The sequence below is a fragment of the Mustela nigripes genome, chromosome 11 (assembly GCF_022355385.1).
Source record: "Mustela nigripes isolate SB6536 chromosome 11, MUSNIG.SB6536, whole genome shotgun sequence".
NCBI classification, from domain to species: Eukaryota; Metazoa; Chordata; class Mammalia; order Carnivora; family Mustelidae; genus Mustela; species Mustela nigripes.
The window spans coordinates 13,625,647-13,644,518 of record NC_081567.1 but is presented as its reverse complement, the minus strand read 5'-3'; the positions used below and the strand labels follow the sequence as shown (position 1 = coordinate 13,644,518).

At 49.7% G+C, this 18,872-nt stretch overlaps 1 protein-coding gene across 2 annotated transcripts in view; it reads right to left on the bottom strand.

The window, feature by feature from the left end:
- The window catches only part of GALNT17 (polypeptide N-acetylgalactosaminyltransferase 17), a 417,968-nt gene that overhangs the window by 14,845 nt on the left and 384,251 nt on the right, over positions 1-18,872 (bottom strand). For both annotated transcript variants that reach the window (XM_059414740.1, XM_059414741.1), the window contains exon 9: positions 10,828-10,923. In XM_059414740.1, coding sequence (XP_059270723.1) covers positions 10,828-10,923 — 96 coding nt within the window. The remainder of the gene's footprint in view (positions 1-10,827; positions 10,924-18,872) is intronic.

The window sequence follows — 18,872 nt, the reverse complement described above, 5'->3', positions numbered from 1 at the left end:
CTGGGTGTCCTTCAGGGTGGCTCCTGTGTTCTATTGAGAAGACACAGTCTCTTTTTAAAGAACTTCCTTTTGTTCTGACACCACAAGGTCTTCCAGGCTTAACCTCTGTTTACCTCCTGCTCCCTTGCTGGGATCATCGCAAAGCTGGGGGCCGGAGGTGTCCCGCGCTACTGGGTTTTATTGCTCCTGGGCTGTTCCAGAGCTAGGAAGTCCGTGTATGCACACCCGCCCATGCACACATTTGTTTTTCTTTCTACCTTGCTACAAATGTATTTCCACGTCTCTGTTTATGCACACATTTACATATGTACTTATATTTGCATATATGCATGGAACATAAACTCATCCCGACCCCCACATTGCAATCCGCATCCGCTCATCCTGGCCACGCCTCCACGCTTAGTCCCAGCCTCCGTCTCCGACAGCAGGGGCTGGGGTTCCCACCCGCCGTCCTACACCTGCTTGTTCAGTCCTGGCATGTCCTCAGCACGTAACCCAGACTGATGGGGAAGACAAGCTAACTTGTTAGAATGCATTACTGGCGGTGGTTCTTTTTTGTGGAATCCAGTCAACGTTGTCCAAACTGTCCCAGAGTTACTCGGGTTGGCGCTCCTCTTCCCCACCATCAGGGAGGCTGTATTTGTCCAGTTTGTCATTTCCCTTTACTGCGTGCACCCCACTGTGGGTCCTTCCCCACATTCTAGTTGAATCTATTTTCTTTCTAGACGTCTGCAACATCACCGTGGCTCTGAGTCAGAACCTGACCTGAAGGCTCCCTGAGAGACGATCCCCTCCCCACTTCCACGCTCCTCCGTCCCATCCCCACGCACTTCCGGCAGGTGGCCCAGCTTGTCAGTCTCTGATTTACCCTTCGTGGCTCTCTGTGCAGATGCGCAGGTACAGGTATTTATTTTTAAGTGGCCATCTGCCTACGCATCTTCTTTTGCACTTTGCCTTTCTCGCCCAACCGTATGTGAGGCTCACTGTGCGCGGGTCAGCAGAGATGGCCGGTGCTCCCGCGCGCGGCAGCTACCGCACCGCTCTTTCAACCACTGTCCCAACGACACGCACTCCACGGTTTCTACCGTTGTGCAATCGCAAAGAACGCGCATATTCTCATATTGTTGGAATCAGAGTCGGCTTCTGGAAGTGAATGGCTGGGTCAGGAAGTAAACGGACTGCAGCTTTGTTAAGTATTGCCAAACTCCCCTCCAAAAAATGGTACCGATTTGCATTTCTACCAGCAATCTGGAAGACTGGTTATTTCAGAACCTTGATAACAGAGTAGGTTGTCAGTTTTCCTAATTTTTGCAAATATGATAGGTGGGGAAAATGGCTTCTCAGTATTATTTTGCTTTGAATTTCTCCAATTACGAATGAATTTAAACATTTTAAAATATATTTAGAACAAAACGATGTTCTAAATATATATATGCACACACACACACACACACGTTTTTTGGTGGGAGGCAACTTGTTTGCTTGTGTCTTTCCCTATTTTTCTAACAGACTTTTAGTCCTTTGTTCCTCGATTTGAAGCGTCTTCTGTGCGACGGGAACATCATCCCTTGTGCATACGCTACAGATACTTTCTCCTTGGTTATCAGGTGTCTTTGACTGCGTTTATGGTGTTATATCACCATGCAAGTTTAAAAAAGTTTTACTGTAGTCAAATGCATCGATGTATTATAGTCTCTGGATTTGGGGTTTTAGTTAAAAGCCCTCCCCTAGATCACAGTTAGAGAGGGATTCACCATTATTTTCCTAGCGTTTGTACAGTTCCATATTTTACATTTACATTCTTAATTCATTTGGAATTTAAGCCTCTGTATAGTGTCAAGTACGGGTCTAATTTCATCCCTAATCACATTTTAATTTTGTCTCCTTCTCGCTATCCCCATGGTCACTACTCACGCTCAGGAGACTGACTTTAGACAAGACAATCCCACCCATGTCAGAACTGAAGTTCATGCCTCTAGCTTCAGACCCCTCCCGTTGGTCCCTCACACCACAGTCCCAAGTGCTTGCTTCCTAAATGTAAGTCAGACTGTACCCCAACCTCCTATTCTAAAAGGCTTTCAATATTTCGGTGGCTTCCTGTGGGGGCTGGCCTGAAGCCCAGTCTCCTAGAGTCCGACAGGGCTGCACATGCTCCGCCTCCTGCCCACTGGTCCGGCCTCATCTTTGGTCACTCTCCACCTCATGCTCGGCGTTCCTGCCTCTTTAGTCCTGGAGACTCAGTTTCCCCATTTTAAAAATGGGAATGATAGAAGGCCTTGCAGAAACTATGCAAGAAACAACGAAATTTTGTCTACAAGATACTGTGGGATTCCAGGAGAAGAGGTCTCAGATTCAGATATTTTGGTAAAGGAGGCAATTCAAAAAGAAACATAAGAATGAAAGAACAGCGCAAGACCTCGGCACATTACATATTCTGAAATACGGTGGTTTCCCCAGCAGGAAAACCGTATCTGTATTTGTTTTGTTGGGCTGGTCTGAAGATTAGATAAATTAGGGGGAAAATGCATCACAAATTGCATAATATTCGTCATTAAGATGATGTTTACAGAAATTTACTTGATAAGTAAAAAAATAAAAATAAAAAATCCATGGTTGGACTCAACCAATCACCATGCTATTTTATACAATCATGTCTTAATTAACTATGAATTCCTGGATGGTGGGGCTTCCACGTTCCATCTGTCTTTCCAAGTAACTTGCCTCCCGGGCGACATTTCCTTACAGAACTGAACCAAGCTGGAGGACGAGCTGAATGATGGAAAGCTCCTGTGTTCCAGCACCACAGAGCTGGAAGGAGCCTACGGCATCAGTCTTCCCCTTGGCAAGTTCCTTGAGGATTGCGGTGCTAAGTGGCTAAAATTTTCAAGTTTTCACTGCTACTCATTATTGCTTTTTTTTTTTTTTTTTTTTTAAATAGCCTCACGTAGTAGAATCTTTGGGAAATAGAACCTAACTGAATCTTTCTTGGAAAACTGAAGCTTTCCCAAGGTCCCACAGTCAGCACCGCGGACGTCATTTCTATGTGATAGGCACCACGGACTTCGTCCCCGGGCTTTGTACGGATGAGCTTGTTTGACTGACACACTATCTCTACGAGGTGCACACTCTCATTGTGTTTACACGACAGAGAAGGGAGCTGAAGTACGGGACACTACCGTGTGTTGCTCAAGGTCATAGCTAGTAAGCGTGTTTCCCTTACGAGTCAGCCACACACAGAAGGGTACCTCTTGGCATCATCTTAGAAGAATGAACTCTGGTCCGGGATGCGTGTGAAGAATGAACTCTGGCTCAGGATGCATGTGAAGTGTGCTTTCCTGATTTCCAGTCTCACTAAGATGCAGGCACCAGACACCTTCACTTAGCCATGCACGGCTCCGGTTAGCTCCAGGCCGCCCAGCTGTTCGTCCTGTCCTGTTCCTGGCCAAACCAACTATGTATGTGTGGGCTCTGCAGCCCAAGCCGACGAGAACCCACGTCCTTATGTACAGAAGCTTCCTGCAAAGCTTCTCGGGATTCACCTTTCATCTCTGGCCCCATAAAGGGGCCCCAGATTCAGGCCCTGCAGGCAATGTAGACATGAACCTAGGTTTCATCTTTTGGGAGCAGGATCAGGCAGTCAAGATGACTGACGGAGTCCCGTGAAAGCAGACCCCATCGCCTACACGCGGCCCCAGTCGCTTCAGGAGGAATCTAGGTCATGCAGTGCAGCGCTCCCAGGAGAGGGGCTGCTGTGGAAACCGCCGCGTCACACAGCAATCGGAGGAAGGCCTTCACACTTTTCTAGAACGAATGCCAGTGAATCCATGGCTCCCTTGGTTGTCCCCATGTGGGTCGAAAACCCGGCACCCGTGGTGCCCCACTTCCTTCTGCATCAGATAGACGGGATGGTGAGAACAGTCTAGAACATTCTGCTGCTGACATTTGGCCTTCCTCTGGCCATCTCTGATGGGAACCCAGCCTTCTGAGGCCTAGACCAATGGCCTGAACTCCAATGGCCCCAAACGCTGTAGGACCAGCCCTTAATTCTGATTGGCCATGTTCGCGGATTCTCTCCATGTCCAACAGGCAACGTCTTTGCAAATGACTTCCCTACAGACGCCACCATGCCAAACGAACGCGGAAACTCTGACCCCAATGGTCAGGGCATGAGGCTAACCTAGGGGCTCTTCTCTTGCTCAGATGCACTGGTAGTGCCGAGGCACTAAATGTCTTTTCCCCAGCAGGTTTCCACTGTCCCCTTCTTGTCCTTCAGAAGCGGTGATGTTATTAATTCAGTGATTTGAAAACAACCTAAGAAATCAAAATACTTCTTTGAAAAAATATAAAGTCTGGAAGCAAGCCTCAGAAATGATAATAGTTGTTCTAGGGTGGTAGGATTATGGAATGATTTAAAAAATTTTTCCCCAAACTCACTGCAATGCTGTTATATCTTTAGTAGAAAAGGAAAAGATTAGCTGACAGTGACTTTTTTTGACTGCGACAGCTCTGGGCAAGGTAGAGAGGTTCGGCTGATAATACGGCCACTGCCCCACTGTTCCCTCTGAGTTCCTAATTCCCAACCCAACATTAACATAAAGTCTGCCTGGCTCGCTTTTTGTGTCTGGAGTAAACAATCCACTGAACTTCTAAGAAGACATGAAACTTTTAGCTGAGCACCTCTACTGGGGAACAATTTATGACTACGATTCTGATTTTCTGGAGAGAACAGTCCCTCACCCCGTTCTGCCGGGAGAGGTCATTCCTCCTTAAACTGGGGCCCGCCTTAAGCAAGAGCAAATGCGCGTGTGTTATTCTGAATCCCACTTCAGAAATCGGGCACTGAGGCTGGGCGGAGGCGGGGCCTGGACGGCAGGGGTAACAATCTGGAAATAATAAACCCAGAAGGCTTCTGAACACCGCACAGGTGCTGGGCGCTGGGTGTGAGCGGGAAGAGCCTCCGTGGTGCCCCACTTCAGGCGTGGCAAACCACACCAGTGTGTCCTCTCCTGCTTCTTGTGCCTTCTCTTCGGTCTCTGTAGGTTTCCCTAATGTAAAGGTACCTGCCCTCGCTCCCCCAACCCTGTTCTCCCGCGAGGTCTCCAGCTCCCCAGCTCTGACCTCATGCGCTCCAGGAATGGAAAGGGATTCCCAGGTCTGCTTCTTCCCCAGGGCAGGGGCCGGTCTCTGGAAAGCCATCTTTCCTGGGGCATTAACTCTAGAGGCTCTCAACGGCTCCAGCCCCGAGCCCGAATACTTCTGTGACTTTGTCTGGAAGCCAAGAGGCTGCCAGATGTCATCACCTCCCACCAAGGGCCTTCCCCATGCTAATAGCTGCAGGAGCCCCGTCACTCCGCCGGGGCTCTGGCCTCTTACTGGCACAATGCATCATCGTGACAAGGGGTTGGGATGATGTATTGCTTAAAAGATGAAGCCATCAAAGAGTAAGTCCAAGATCAGATTAAATTTAATTAGAGGATAAAAGAATTCAAATCTGTCATTCTCATGATGAATTAACTGAGGCTAAGGGACGGGAGCTTCTCCGAAGAGAAGGGAGAGGAGGAATGAGATGTACTGACAGAAGGGAGACCTTGATATCTCCCCAGAGCCCAGAGACTCACAGAGGTCACCCTTGGGACAGAGCCTGACACCCCCTCCAGGACACCCACCTCCTAGAGCGTCCCATCGCAGCTAGGAGCTGTTGCACACGGCGCTCCCTGAATGCCGCAGGACCACCTGCTCGACCTCGTGCTGGCAAGGCACGGGCTGTTGCGAATCCGTGGTCCTCAGCGCGGGGAGGAACCCACATCCGCTGGGTACATGGCCATGAACGCTCCCAGTCACACTGGGCCTCAAATTTGGAGGCAGATGGAGGGACCGCCTGTGAAGGGCTTAGAGGGGGGTTTGGAGGACAGCAGGGCCTCTCGAGATCCCGACTGGGTTAACTTGACGGCCTATGTCTGCTAAAACTTACAAAACTCAATATTAACAAGAACGAATTTACCTGAAAAATGAAAAAAAAAATCCCAATTATGTAAAAACTGAAATAGTATGGTAAATTAAAAAAAGAATTAGGTTGGAGGCACCTGGGTGGCTTAGTCATGAAGCATCTGCCTTCGGCTCAGGTCATGATCCCAGGGTCCTGGGATGGAGCCCTGTCTCGGGGCCCTGCTCGATGGGGAGCCTGTCTCTCCCTCTCCCCTCTGCTTATGCTCTCTCTCGCAAGTAAGTAAAATCTTAAAAAAAAAAAAAAAGAATTAGGCTGGGACAGTTGGCAGTCTGGGGCAGACATCTGGGGGGACCTCTGACCACCTGTGAGTCTAACACAAAGCCTTGCCCCTAACAGGTGCTCCACTGACGGTACTGAGAGACGGAAACACTCTGGATGCATGGACGACAGCATCCAGAGTCCCGGGCTCTGTCTTCGGTAGGTCTGGGGCTGGACTCAGGGACCGATGAGCATTTCTCATGCATGGCTGGGGGGCTCACGGTTCTGGGGACCACACTTGAGATGCTGGGTGGTAAGCCCTGGCCCCACATCCTAGCACCCAGGGCTCTCAACACTCAGACCCCACTTGTCCCAGCCAGCTGTGTTACTGTCCCTCCAACACGCGGTTCGCCGCGGTCCCCACGACCTCCAGCCTTCACGCTCACCTCCTGCCCGTGTCCGTGCTGGCTGCCAGTCCTCCCAGCAGGCCTTGCTGTGGGCTAGCGAACGCAGGGGAGACATGCTCCCCGCAATGACGTTTTCACAGGACCTTCGTTTGAAAGGCGTCATGGCTCCGGGCCTCTGTCTCCGCATGAACCCTGCTGCGTGTGGGTCGCTACCCCACCCGATGGGACGAAACGAAACGTGCTCCTAAGGCCAGAACTGGGTTTCTCGCCAGCCCAGCCAGGGCCCTGGCCCAGGGTGCTCAGGGGCTCACAGGCCGTGGCCGGCTGCACCATGGGGACCTGGGTGGCAGCTCAGTGGCAGGGGCTGGAGAGCTGGAGAGCTGGAGAGGGCGCTCAGAATTCTCAGAATTCAGCGGCTCGGCGAGGTGGACAGGCTGACCAGGTGGGCGGGAAGGGCGGCAGGAAGGGGCGGGCAGAGGAGGCCGATCTCACGGCCGATAGCCCTGCAGGGCCGCCACGGCCGCTCTAGCTCGGGGACCCACCTGCCCCTCGCCCTGCGGGGTGGGGGAGCCTCAGTTCTCCTTGGACAAGACCCCATCCTCAGTGGGTTCAACGTGATCCCAAAGGCGGCAGCTCCGTCTCTGACTTCGGTTCAGAAAAGAGAAAGGCACGTGTGTCACCCAACTGAGGGACCGACGCGGGGCAAGGCTGGCCGCGCGTGTGACAACGGACATCGGCGAGCCAGTGGGCTCCTCGCAGGGTGAGGGGCTGTTTCCATCTTGTTGACAGACACATGTTGTAAGATGCGAAATCGCCCTGCTCGGTGCTTACTTTATCTCTGTTTAATTGCTGTTTGATAATGAATTATGACAGAGAGTCCATTAATTAAGCGAACAATGTCTGCGGAACACCAACTCCTTCTTCGGGGAGTTGCCTTGTTACGGGAGCTTTGGTTCGGCTCTGTTTGCCCACAGCGCTTTCCGGAGCGGTTTAGAAAGATGCCAAAACACGTGATGGGGGGCTCACTCCTGGGGTAGAGGGAGCGGCTTGGAAGGCGGGGGAGGAGACCTGATGAGCCGGGGAGGGGGCGGGCAGCTGCAGAGCGGTGCCGAGGGTGGCTTCCTAATTCAGAACACGTGGTGGAACAGAAACCAGCACGAGACTCACTCAGATCAGCGGATGGGAACAACCAGGGCCCCTCACAGGTGTTCATCCCAGAGTCGGGGGGAGCAGGGAGCAGCCCACTTCGGTCTGCTGTTCCGTCGACTGAGCGGCAGGGGCGTCCGTCTGGAAATGCTCTGCGCACAGGTGGAGCCGGAGAAAGAAAACTTCTAGTTCCTTCCCACCCAAGGCGCCGGAATTGTGCTGGGGGAGCGGAGAGCCTACCGCTGGCTCCGGGGTGGGCAGGGGCTGCCAGGTGCACATCTGCAGGCTGGGTGCATTTAGCAGGTGACCGGCGGGACTCAGGCAGGGGCACGAGCGGAGTGAAGGCTCTGGACAGAAGGTTGAGGAAGGTCAAGTTCCCGGGGGTCTGTCCCAGAGCTGTGAGCATCACAAGGGTGTTAGAGGGCGTTCTGAGGGCCCGGGCAAACGGAGAAGGCAGAGGGTTCTGGGGGAGGTGGCCACAGGGCCGCGGTGGGCAGAGCGAGCGCCTCAGTGTGCTGGTCCTTGGATTCAGCTAAGAACAGCCCAAGGGGCTTTGAAAACCCTCCCCGAATCCACCAGGTAAAAAATAACACTGCTGGGAGCCACGTGGGGAAGCCCTCAGGTGTCCGGAGACAGCTAGGGGACACCACTGTTCCCGTTCTCATTCCCAGAGTCGGCTTCGCAGGCCGGATTATCTAAATGCACCAGTGTCTATGATGCCACGGTCACTCCGTGCTTGCTTTGAATGTTGCCTGCTCAGAGCACTGGACAGAGAAGCCTGGGACTTCAGGATGAGCCCCTGCTCCTGTCCCCCCCGAACAATGGTCACAGGCCTGTGCTGGGGAAGCTGGAAAGTCAGCAGGAGCCGCAGGCCAGGAAGTCTCCATAGCAAGCACCCGTCTCTGAACTCCGGGAGGTGAAACAGCCCAAGGGCAACCTGTCATCCCCGTGGCGGTTCTCTGGTGTCCAGTCCCAACCCTCCCAGGCCGGCAGCCCAGCATCACCCGGGAACTTGCTGGAAACTCAAAATCTCAGCTCCCACCCCAGGTCCCCGGATTCAGGAGCTCCAGCAGTGGGGTCCAGAACGTGGTGCTTTCACAGGCCTCGTGGGGACCCACCGCACCCCGAAGGCAAGGGTCCGGGCTTAGGAGCCCGCCTGCCTCGTCCGGCCTTGCGAGATCTGCCTCTCCGTCCCCTTCTGCCTTAGCGCGTGGCCCGTCCTCCTCTCTTGCATTCAGGGCCCGCCAGACGGGGCCCCTGCTACCTTCCGACACCCTGAGCTCTCTTGCTCTTTCCACACTCACTGTGCTGTGGATTTTCCTGCCTCTTTACCTGTCTCTTCCCTCGAGTGCAAACCACGTGAGAGCAGGGACCACCACCACATGACTCGCGGCCAGCCTGCAGCCCGGGATCCGGACGGACTCACAGAGTGAATGAGCGAATGAGTGAAGACACTCCCTGGAGGCGTCTGCTTTAGGCTCAGGTCATGATCCCGGGGTCCTGGGATCGAGCACCGAGCTGGGCTCCCTGCTCCGTGTGGAGCCTGCTTCTCTCTCTCCCTGCTCATGCTTCTCTCAAATAAATAAACAGAATCTTAAAAAGAAAAGAAAAGAAAAGAAAAGAAAAGAAGACACCCCCTGGATTCTTTAGACCCCACTGTGGTGAGTGTGAACAACCCGACCCGTTCCCCGCACGGAGCCGGCGGAAGCGCAGCGGGTCTGGGCTTCCCTGTCTTCCTGCCGTGCGCCGCGGCCCATTCAGCCCACGGCGGGCGGCCGGCTCGGTAAGCCCTCTGCAAGTACGCGGGCTGGGTTTGGATTCAAAGTGCTCTGCTCCTGCTGGAGGGCCTGGATTCCGGTCTGCTTTGCCCTCTGGCACTTGCCCCTCCCCGCCTCAGTCTCCCCTGCTGCCTCTCTACATCGCGGGGGCGGGGGGTGGCTGCAGGGAGCGAAGGGACGTGGGATTTGATCCCCAACCCCCCGTCCGGCACCGACGGGAGCCCGAGGGTCCGGACCACCAGCACCACCCGCCGTGACAGCGGAGAGGAGGCGATCCTCTTCCTCGCTGCTGGCTTCGTGGGAAGCAGAAGTTCCACAAGGAGGCAAACCCACCAGCTTTACGCCTGCATGTGCGAGCGTCTACGTGGACAGAGGACCACGGATCTGCCATGAACGCGTGTGCTCCCAGAGCACGAGCAAGACCAAGGGAGCCTCCTCTCGGGCATTTTGTCCAGGCTCCTCCTCTTCCAGACGAGCCCACTGAGACCCGGAGAGAGAACCGGCGAGGCTGCGGTAGCGTCCCCTGCCTGGTGTTCCCCTGGGATCGCGTCATGGAGACCGCCCCTGTCTGCAGCGGCCTCTTAGGTTACGGCTTGACATAAAACAATGTTTTCCGTTTTTATGAATGTCCCGTCTAACGACATTTCTGGATACGTGTTCTCCCAACCGTAGAGTTTCTAAGCTTTTTACACGCACATACCTACACACATGTGCACACACACACGCTGAGCTCGGGCTAGGTGATTCCCTCACCAGGCTTGCCCTTCCTCGGTTGGGGCTGTTCTGCCCTTTCTGGGTTACCCTGTGTGTCCTCCCGAGGCACCGGGGAGCACGTGCGTTCCCGGCAACGTCCCGGCAAGCGCACGACTCCTTCAGGATCAGCCCTGGGCTCTGCACCGCGGCTCACAGAGCCGGTCACACCTCCCTCCCACCCACCCGCTGGCGGCCTTTCGGGATGAGCGCGGCGAGCGTGTCCTCACGAGGAAGTGGCTAATTCTTCAGGCGTCCGTGGCTGTAACAGCTTGTATGCACAAGGGTACATGCCCTCCTGTTTGCAAAGGACCCCGCAGCACATTTACACTCCTCAGTGTGCTGCGATGTGCCCACTGCTGCCCTGCATACCTGCGCCGATGCACCCGTGCGTCTCCCCCCGAGGGCTATGCAGAAACAACCAGAAAGCCCCCGCCTCCTTGAATGTCTCAGAGCACGGAACAGCCACAAATCGGGGATGACAGATGTTACCAGAAGTTCCCACAAATCCCCGCTGCCTTTACTCTCCCCTGGCTCCTACCTGGGGTCCCCAGCCGTGGCACGGGTACAGTATTGCTGTGTGGTTCTCCAGTGGCCCCTGGTCCAAGCAGACATCTTTCGCCTTGTTGTTTCGAAGCTGCGGGAAAAGGCAAAACATCGCCAGTCAGAGCTTACAGGGGGAGCTTCTGTACCCAACCCTTGTTCCGCCAGCCTCAGCCCCCACTTCCCGATGCAAAGGCCACAGGACCCCCCCCCCCACCGCCATGTGAGGACCAAGGCTCAAATCTGTGAGGTGATCACTATAGCAGGAAAGACCAAGTCTTTCGGCGGATGCTGTGGGCGCCAGCCCTCTGCCTGGGACACCTCCAGCCTCTGCTTGCACACGGCTGCTCCATCCCAGCACTGAAGAGGGGCCTTGGGGAACACCGGACATAGGCACACCAGTTACCCACTGGCTGTCCACAGTGGGCCTCGACACCAGCATGGGTTGTAATCATTCTGGGAATCATAGGTCAGTGTCTAAAGTCGTTACTGATACAGAGGCACCAAAAACAAGCATTGGAAAAGGAAACAAAAGCCTCACCACCAGGAAAAGCCCGAGCAACACGTATTTATATATTCCGAAAATACCAACTGAACGCCCACACCGTGCCAGACACCATCCTGAGTGTTTGGAAAACATCCGTGGAGGAACAGCCAGAAGTCCCCAAGACAAAACCCCTGAGCTCAGCGAGGCGCATCTCTTAGGGAACAGGCAAGAATTTGTCTAGCCAGACGGTCCAGGGGCTCTGTGTTTCTGCTGTGGTGTCGGCCCCTCCCACCACGCTGCGACCTCAGCCAGCGGGAAATGGCAGTGGTGCTGGTCTTATCCGTACACGCTCGGTCCTCTCCAGGTTCTGCTCACCAGAAAACCAAACCAGCCAGGGATAAAGCAAGGAGAGAGGCAAGGGGCATTCGCTTTGGTGTGGCCAGACTGGGTCTGGGTTCAGACACCTGAGTGGAATTTCAATGCCTGTTTCATGAAAGATTACAAAAATGATACCATCGTACTGAGATCTCTTGAAAAATGTATAAGAAAATAACAATTGTTTACAATCCTTTCCCACAATCAGTTAATTTTTCCCAATTTTGAGACAATTTAGTTTTATTCAGCTTTGATGGTAATGAGAAACTTTGCATGTAAAGCTTTGTTCCCATTTCAGGTTTCCTCAAGAAAATAATCTGCAGCTCAGTCAGTAAAGCGTCTGCCTTCGGCTAAGGTCATGATCCCAGGGTTTAAGCCCCGCCTTGGGCTCCCAGCTCAGCAGGAAGTCTGCTGCTCCTTCTCCCTCTAACCCGCCCCCACCCCCATTCACTCTTTCTGTCTCCTTCAAATGAATAAATTTTAAAAAATCTTGAACATGAACAGACACTTCTCCAAAGAAGACTTACAAATGGCCAACAGACCCATGAAAAAATGTTCATCATCACTAGCCATCAGGGAGATTCAAATCAAAACCACATTGAGATACCACCTTACACCAGTTAGAAAGGACAAAATTAGCAAGACAGGAAACAACATGTGTTGGAGAGGATGTGGAGAAAGGGGAACCCTCTTACACTGTTGGTGGGAATGCAAGTTGGTGCAGCCTCTTTGGAGAACAGTGTGGAGATTCCTCAAGAAATTAAAAATAGAGCTTCCCTATGACCCTGAAATTGCACTACCGGGTATTTACCCCAAAGATACAGATACAGTGAACAGAAGGGCCATCTGTACCCCAATGTTCATAGCAGCAACGGCCACAGTCACCAAACTGTGGAAAGAACGAAGATGCCTTTCAACGGACGAATGGATAAGGAAGATGTGGTCCATATACACTAAGGAGTATGATGCCTCCATCAGAAAGGACGAATACCCAACTTTTGTAGCAACATGGACGGGACTGGAAGAGATTATGCTGAGTGAAATAAGTCAAGCAGAGAGAGTCAATTATCATATGGTTTCACTTATTTGTAAAGCATAACAAATAGCATGGAGGACAAGGGGAGATGGAGAGGAGAAGGGAGTTGGGGAAATCGGAGGGGGAGATGAACCATGAGAGACTGTGGACTCTGAGAAACAGACAGGGTTTTGGAGGGGCGGGGAGTGGGAGGTTGGGTGAGCCTGGTGTTGGGTATTATGGAGGACACGTATTGCATGGTGCACTGGGTGTGCTGCATAAACAATGAATTCTGGAACACTGAAAAAATAAAATAAAATTTTAAAAAATCTTAAAAAAAAAGAAAATAATCTGAGAACTGGGAATATAGTAGCAAAATGTATAGGTCCCTTAATGTTCTTCAAATATGCTGTCTAATTCCTTTCTGGAAACTTTGAACCAATTCCTATTCCCATCCACAAGATACAGAAATGTTTATTAGTCCTGACTTTCACCAGTTAAGAATATTGTGTACAGACTTCCAAACCTCGATTCTGGGGAATCTGAGGTACAGCATGTTGATTATAGCCAATATTGCATACTTGAAAATGGCTAAGTGGCCAGACCATCTTAAATGTTCTTCCCACAAAAAGGAGATGGTAAGTATGGGTTGTAGTGGAGGGTTAGTGAACTCTCTGGCAGTAATCACTTTGTAATACGCAACTGTATCAGATTCCGTTGGACACCTTAAGCTTATACAATGTTACACGTCAATTATGTCTCAGTAAAGCTGCAAGAGGGGGAAAAAGAGTGGCTAGGAAGAAAAATTTTAAAGAAAATGGTGGAATACTGTTTCCAACCAAAGTTTCTAAAAATTTGTGCAGAGGGTGAAGAACCAGACATGGCGCACAAAGAGTCCCCAGCGAGCGATCTCCAAGGAAGTGCAAAGCCCCCTTACGAGCCCCACACCGTATTCCAGTTCTTTCTCAGAAGCTCTGAGGAGATGGCTCAGCGTTGATGCTTTCAACGATGCAAAGGATACATTACATGGAAAAACCCAAACATCTTCTGAGTCAAGAAGTAATTCAGAAGAGTTAAGATGTTGAAAGCAATGAAATCTCAGAAACACCTCGACCAATGTATTTTGCTTATATTTTCATTTTACACCTGCACAAAAGCAACATGATAAAATGTGCCTAATGAGGCCTAATGAGGCTTTTAAAGTAAGTATAAAATAAAAATTACGGGTAATAAAAAACATTGTGTTGAGAGGTGAAGAAAGACATCTTGCTTTTATAAATTTACAATTAATAGTAAATTGGAATGTTTCATGTTTAGCAATTATTTCCCTTTTTGAGAATTATCTGTTTATTTTCCCGCTGGGATATCAAGTGGTTTTATTGTAGATATATAAGAGCTCTTTATATATTAAGGATATTGTTTTTATGGCATATTTGTTCCATATAATGATTTCAGAATGCTAGGCTTTTAAATTTTGTTTCTTATGTTTATGCAAAGAAATCTATTATTTGGAAACTTAATAAGCTGCGTGCCTGGGACCGTGCTAAGCGTAACAAATGCAAAGATAAACAAAACTGTCCTTGCCTTGAAACAGTCCATGGTCTGGAGAGTTAGACAAAGGAAGCGCAGGTACAACACTGAGTCTGCAGGACAACAAGGAGACCATCCTCACCCCATCTGCGGGTTTGGACACTAAGAAGAGGGACTTGTGACCCCTGAGTAAGTGGAAATATTGCTGGAAATGTTCTAGTTTTTACCCAGGTAGTAGCTATGTGGATTTCTGCTTTATATTATTATGCCATACATGTATGCTTTATACATATCATGCGTGTATTGTCTTTCATATAAATAACGGTAAAAGAAGAAAAAGGATGAGTAAAAGCAAACCAGCAACCTTCAGGATGACATGAGCCAACCACAGAAGAGTGAGAGGAAGACTTGGGGGTAACTGTGCGCACCCCGAGTTGGCTTCATATGTGGAAAAGCAATTGGGTCATACAAGGGAGAGTCAGGATATCAAGTATCCATGTGTCTTCCCTGAAATACTATTGTAAGACAGCTCAGAATAGAGGTAAATGAGCTTCTAGAAACCAAGGGAAACATAACACAAATGGTCCAGTTAAAAAATGAGCAGAAGACACAAATCGGCATTTTTCTAGAGAAGCCCTCCAGATGGCTACCAGACGCATGGAAAGACGCTCAGCCTCACTCAGCATCATGGACACACAGATCCAAACCACGATGGGCACCACCTCACGCCCGTCAGAATGGCTGCAATTAACAACACAGGAAACGACAGGTGTCGGCGAGGATGCGGAGAAAGGGGAGCCTCCTGCACTGCTGGTGGGGATGCAGCCGGTGCGGCCGCTCTGGAGAACAGTGTGGAGGTTCCCCGAGATGTTAAAAACAGAGCTATCCTACCACCCAGCAATCGCACAACTAGGTATTCACCCAAGACACATACAGATTCGAAGGGGCACATGCACCCCGATGTTCATAGCCACATCACCAACAACAGCCACACCGTGGAAGCAGTCCAAGTATCCATCGGCCGATGAACGGATGAAGACGATGCGGCATTTACCCAGCCATCAAAGAGAATGAAATCTTGCCATCTGCAGGGACAGGGACAGAGCTGGAGGGAACTGTGCTGAGTGAAATAAGTCAGTCCGAGAAAGACGAACACCGTATGATCTCACTCATATGTGGACTGTAAGAAACAAAACAGATGAACATGCGTGGGCCGAGGACAGAAGGAGAGGGAAACAAAGCATAAGGGACTTAGTGACAGAGAACAAATAGAGGGTTGTTGGAGGGAGGTGGGGGGGGGACCGCTAGGTGGGTGATGGGGACGCAGGAGGGCACCTGTCGTGCTGAGCACTGGGTGTTGTATGTAAGCCATGAATCACCGAATTCCACTCCTGAAGCCAGAATTGCACTGTATGTTAACTGACTGAATTTAGATTAAAAAATGGAAGGAAAAAAGAAATCAAGGGACAATGGCTTCTTAAGTAAGCGAGTGTAGGCGCGGTCTCTGTTGGAGGATGAAGCAGGAGCACTGCAGCCGAGACCTGCTCCGAGGGGTCTGTCCAGCTTTGCCTGAGCCGGAGTCTGTGTGTGGCCAAAAGAAGCAGCAGCAGCATTAGAAGCCTCAAAATGCAACTGTCTGAAGAATCAGAGATTTTGTCACGAAATGAATTTAACCGAAAAGCTATTCTGAAACGTACGAAACGTGAATAAAGGAAGATAATGTTTGCATCTAAAATCCCAGTTAATGTTAACAAAGACTGAGAAGTTGATGCGGCGGTCAGGAGGAAGTGTGTTAATGTTCTCGTGTTATATGCTACTTGGCCCTTCATTTTGGAGACTCAGAAAAAACCAAAACATTAGAGGCACTGCAAGTGCTGGAGCATGGGGCGGTTCTATTTTTCACTGTTTGGGGGCCCTCCAAACTGTCTGGTAGAGGGGCTGCTCCAGCTCGCATGCCCACCAACAGGGTAAGAGGCTTCTCCTTTCTCCTCAACCTCGCCAACACCTGTTGTTTCTTGTGTTGTTGATTTTAGCTGTTCTGATGGGTGTGCGGTGGCATCTCATCATAGTTTTGATCTGTATGTCCCTGGTGATGCCTGACGGTGAGCATCTTTGCATTCCTAGGTATTTACTGAAGAACACAAAAATACTAACTCAAAGGGATATGTGCACTCGGATATTTATAGCAGCATTATCTACAATAGCCAAATTACGGAAATAGCCCAAGTGTCTACTGACCGATGAGTAGATCAAGAAATATGGCATATACAATGGAATATTATTCATCCACAAAAAGAAAAGAAATCTTGCCATTTGCGATGATGTGGACGGAGCTAGAGAGTATCATGCTGAATGAGACCAGTCAGTCAGAGAAAGGCAAACACCAGACGATCCCCCTCATATGTGGAATGTAAGAAACAAAACAGATGAGCTTAGAGAAAAAAGAGAGAGAGAGGCAGACCCAAAACCAGACTATGCAGAACAAACTGATGGTTCCGGGGAGGGGGTGAAAGAGGCGACAGGACTAGAACACCTGGGGACACAGAACTGCCCAGTCACTAAATCGCAGGCCCGCAACTCATATCACACTGTGTGCTAACTACGTGCGATTTAAATAATAAACTTAAAACAACAAAAACCATTAGAGGTTACGATAATGCCATTAAGAACAAGACATACACAATTTACATGACTAATAAGGCTTTTTAAAGCTAAAAAACAAGCTAGGTAAAAACTTTGGAAAGAGCAAGGAACATTAAATCCAGAAACATTCACTGGCCTGGGGGAGGACGCTCAAACAGAATTGTACATGAAAAACAATGCCTGACTTCAAGCTTTACTACAAAGCTGTGATCACCAAGACAGCATGGGACTGGCACAAAAACAGACACATAGACCAGTGGAACAGAGTAGAGCCCAGATATGGACCCTCAACTCCATGGTCAAATAATCTTTGACAAAGCAGGAGAAAATATCCAGTGGAAAAAAGACAGTCTCTTCAATAAATGGTGCTGGGAAAATTTGACAGTTATGCATAGAAGAATGAAACTTGACCATTCTCTTATACCATACACAAAGATAAACTCGAAATGGATAAAAGACCTCAACGTGAGACAGGAATCTTTCAGAATCCTAGAGGAGAACATAGGCAGTAACCCCTTCGACATCAGCCATAGTAACTTCTTTCAAGAAAGGTCTCCAAAGGCAAAGGAAATAAAAGCAAAAATGAACTTTTGGGACATCATCAAGATAAAAAGCTTCTGCACAGCAAAGGAAACAGTCCACGAAACAAAGAGGCAACCCACGGAACAGGAGAAGATATTCACAAATGACAGTACAGACAAAGGGCTGATATCCAAGATCTGTAAAGAACTCCTCAAACCCAACACATACAAAACAGATAATCACGTCAAAAAATGGTGAGAAGACATGAACAGACACTTCTCCAATGAAGACATACAAATGGCTAACAGACACGTGAAAAAATGTTCATCATCACTAGCCATCATGGAGATTCAAATCAAAACCACATTGATCTTACACCAGTGAGAATGGCCAAAATCAACAAAGACAGGAAACAACATGTGTTGGAGAGGATGTGGAGAAAGGGGAACCCTCTTACACTGTTGGTGGGAATACAAGTTGGTGCAGCCACTTTGGAGAACAGTGTGGAGATTCCTTAAGAGATTAAAAATAGAGCTTCCCTATGACCCTGCAATTGCACTACTGGGAATTTACACCAAAGATACAGATGTCGTGAAAAGAAGGGCCATCTGTACCCCAATGTTTATAGAAGCAATGGCCATGGTCGCCAAACTGTGGAAAGAACCAAGATGCCCTTCAACGGACGAATGGATAAGGAAGATGTGGTCCATATACACTATGGAGTATGATGCCTCCATCAGAAAGGATGAATCCCCAACTTCTGTAGCAACATGGACGGGACTGGAAGAGATTCTGCTGAGTGAAATCAGTCAAGCAGAGAGTCAATTATCATATGGTTTCACTTACTTGTGGAGCATAAGGAATAACACGGAGGACATTGGGAGATGGAGAGAAGTGAATTGGGGGAAGTCAGGGGGGAGACAAATCATGAGAGACTGTTGACTCCGAGAAACAAACTGAGGGTTTGGAGGGGGGGGGGGTTGGGTGAGCCTGGTGGTGGGTATTGTGGAGGGCACGTATTGCATGGAGCACTAGGTGTGGTGCATAAACAATGAGCCTGGGAACACTGAAAAGAAATAAAATAAAGTTAAAAAAAAATAAAAGAGAAATGGAGGACATAAATTGCAAATACAGTACGATATTCACAATGCCTCTTTCTTTTTCCTGCTGCTCATGGGCCTGGTGTGGTGAAAAGAACCAGTAGGAGTGAGTATTAGAAATGGAGTTGTTTAAATAATGGCAAATTTTGTTACCAAACTGAATTTGATTAGTTTGAGTCTTTGCACTTAATATTATAGTCCATATGAAATGTATTTTAGCACATGGTGAGCTCAGCAAGCAGAGAACGGGTAATAGAAGCAAATGCCCTAAAATGTTAACATGGATCCTGCCTGGGAATTGGGATTTGCAATAAGTTTAGTTTCATCTTTGTATTTTTTATAGAGTGCATGCATTGAATTTCTTACTTTAA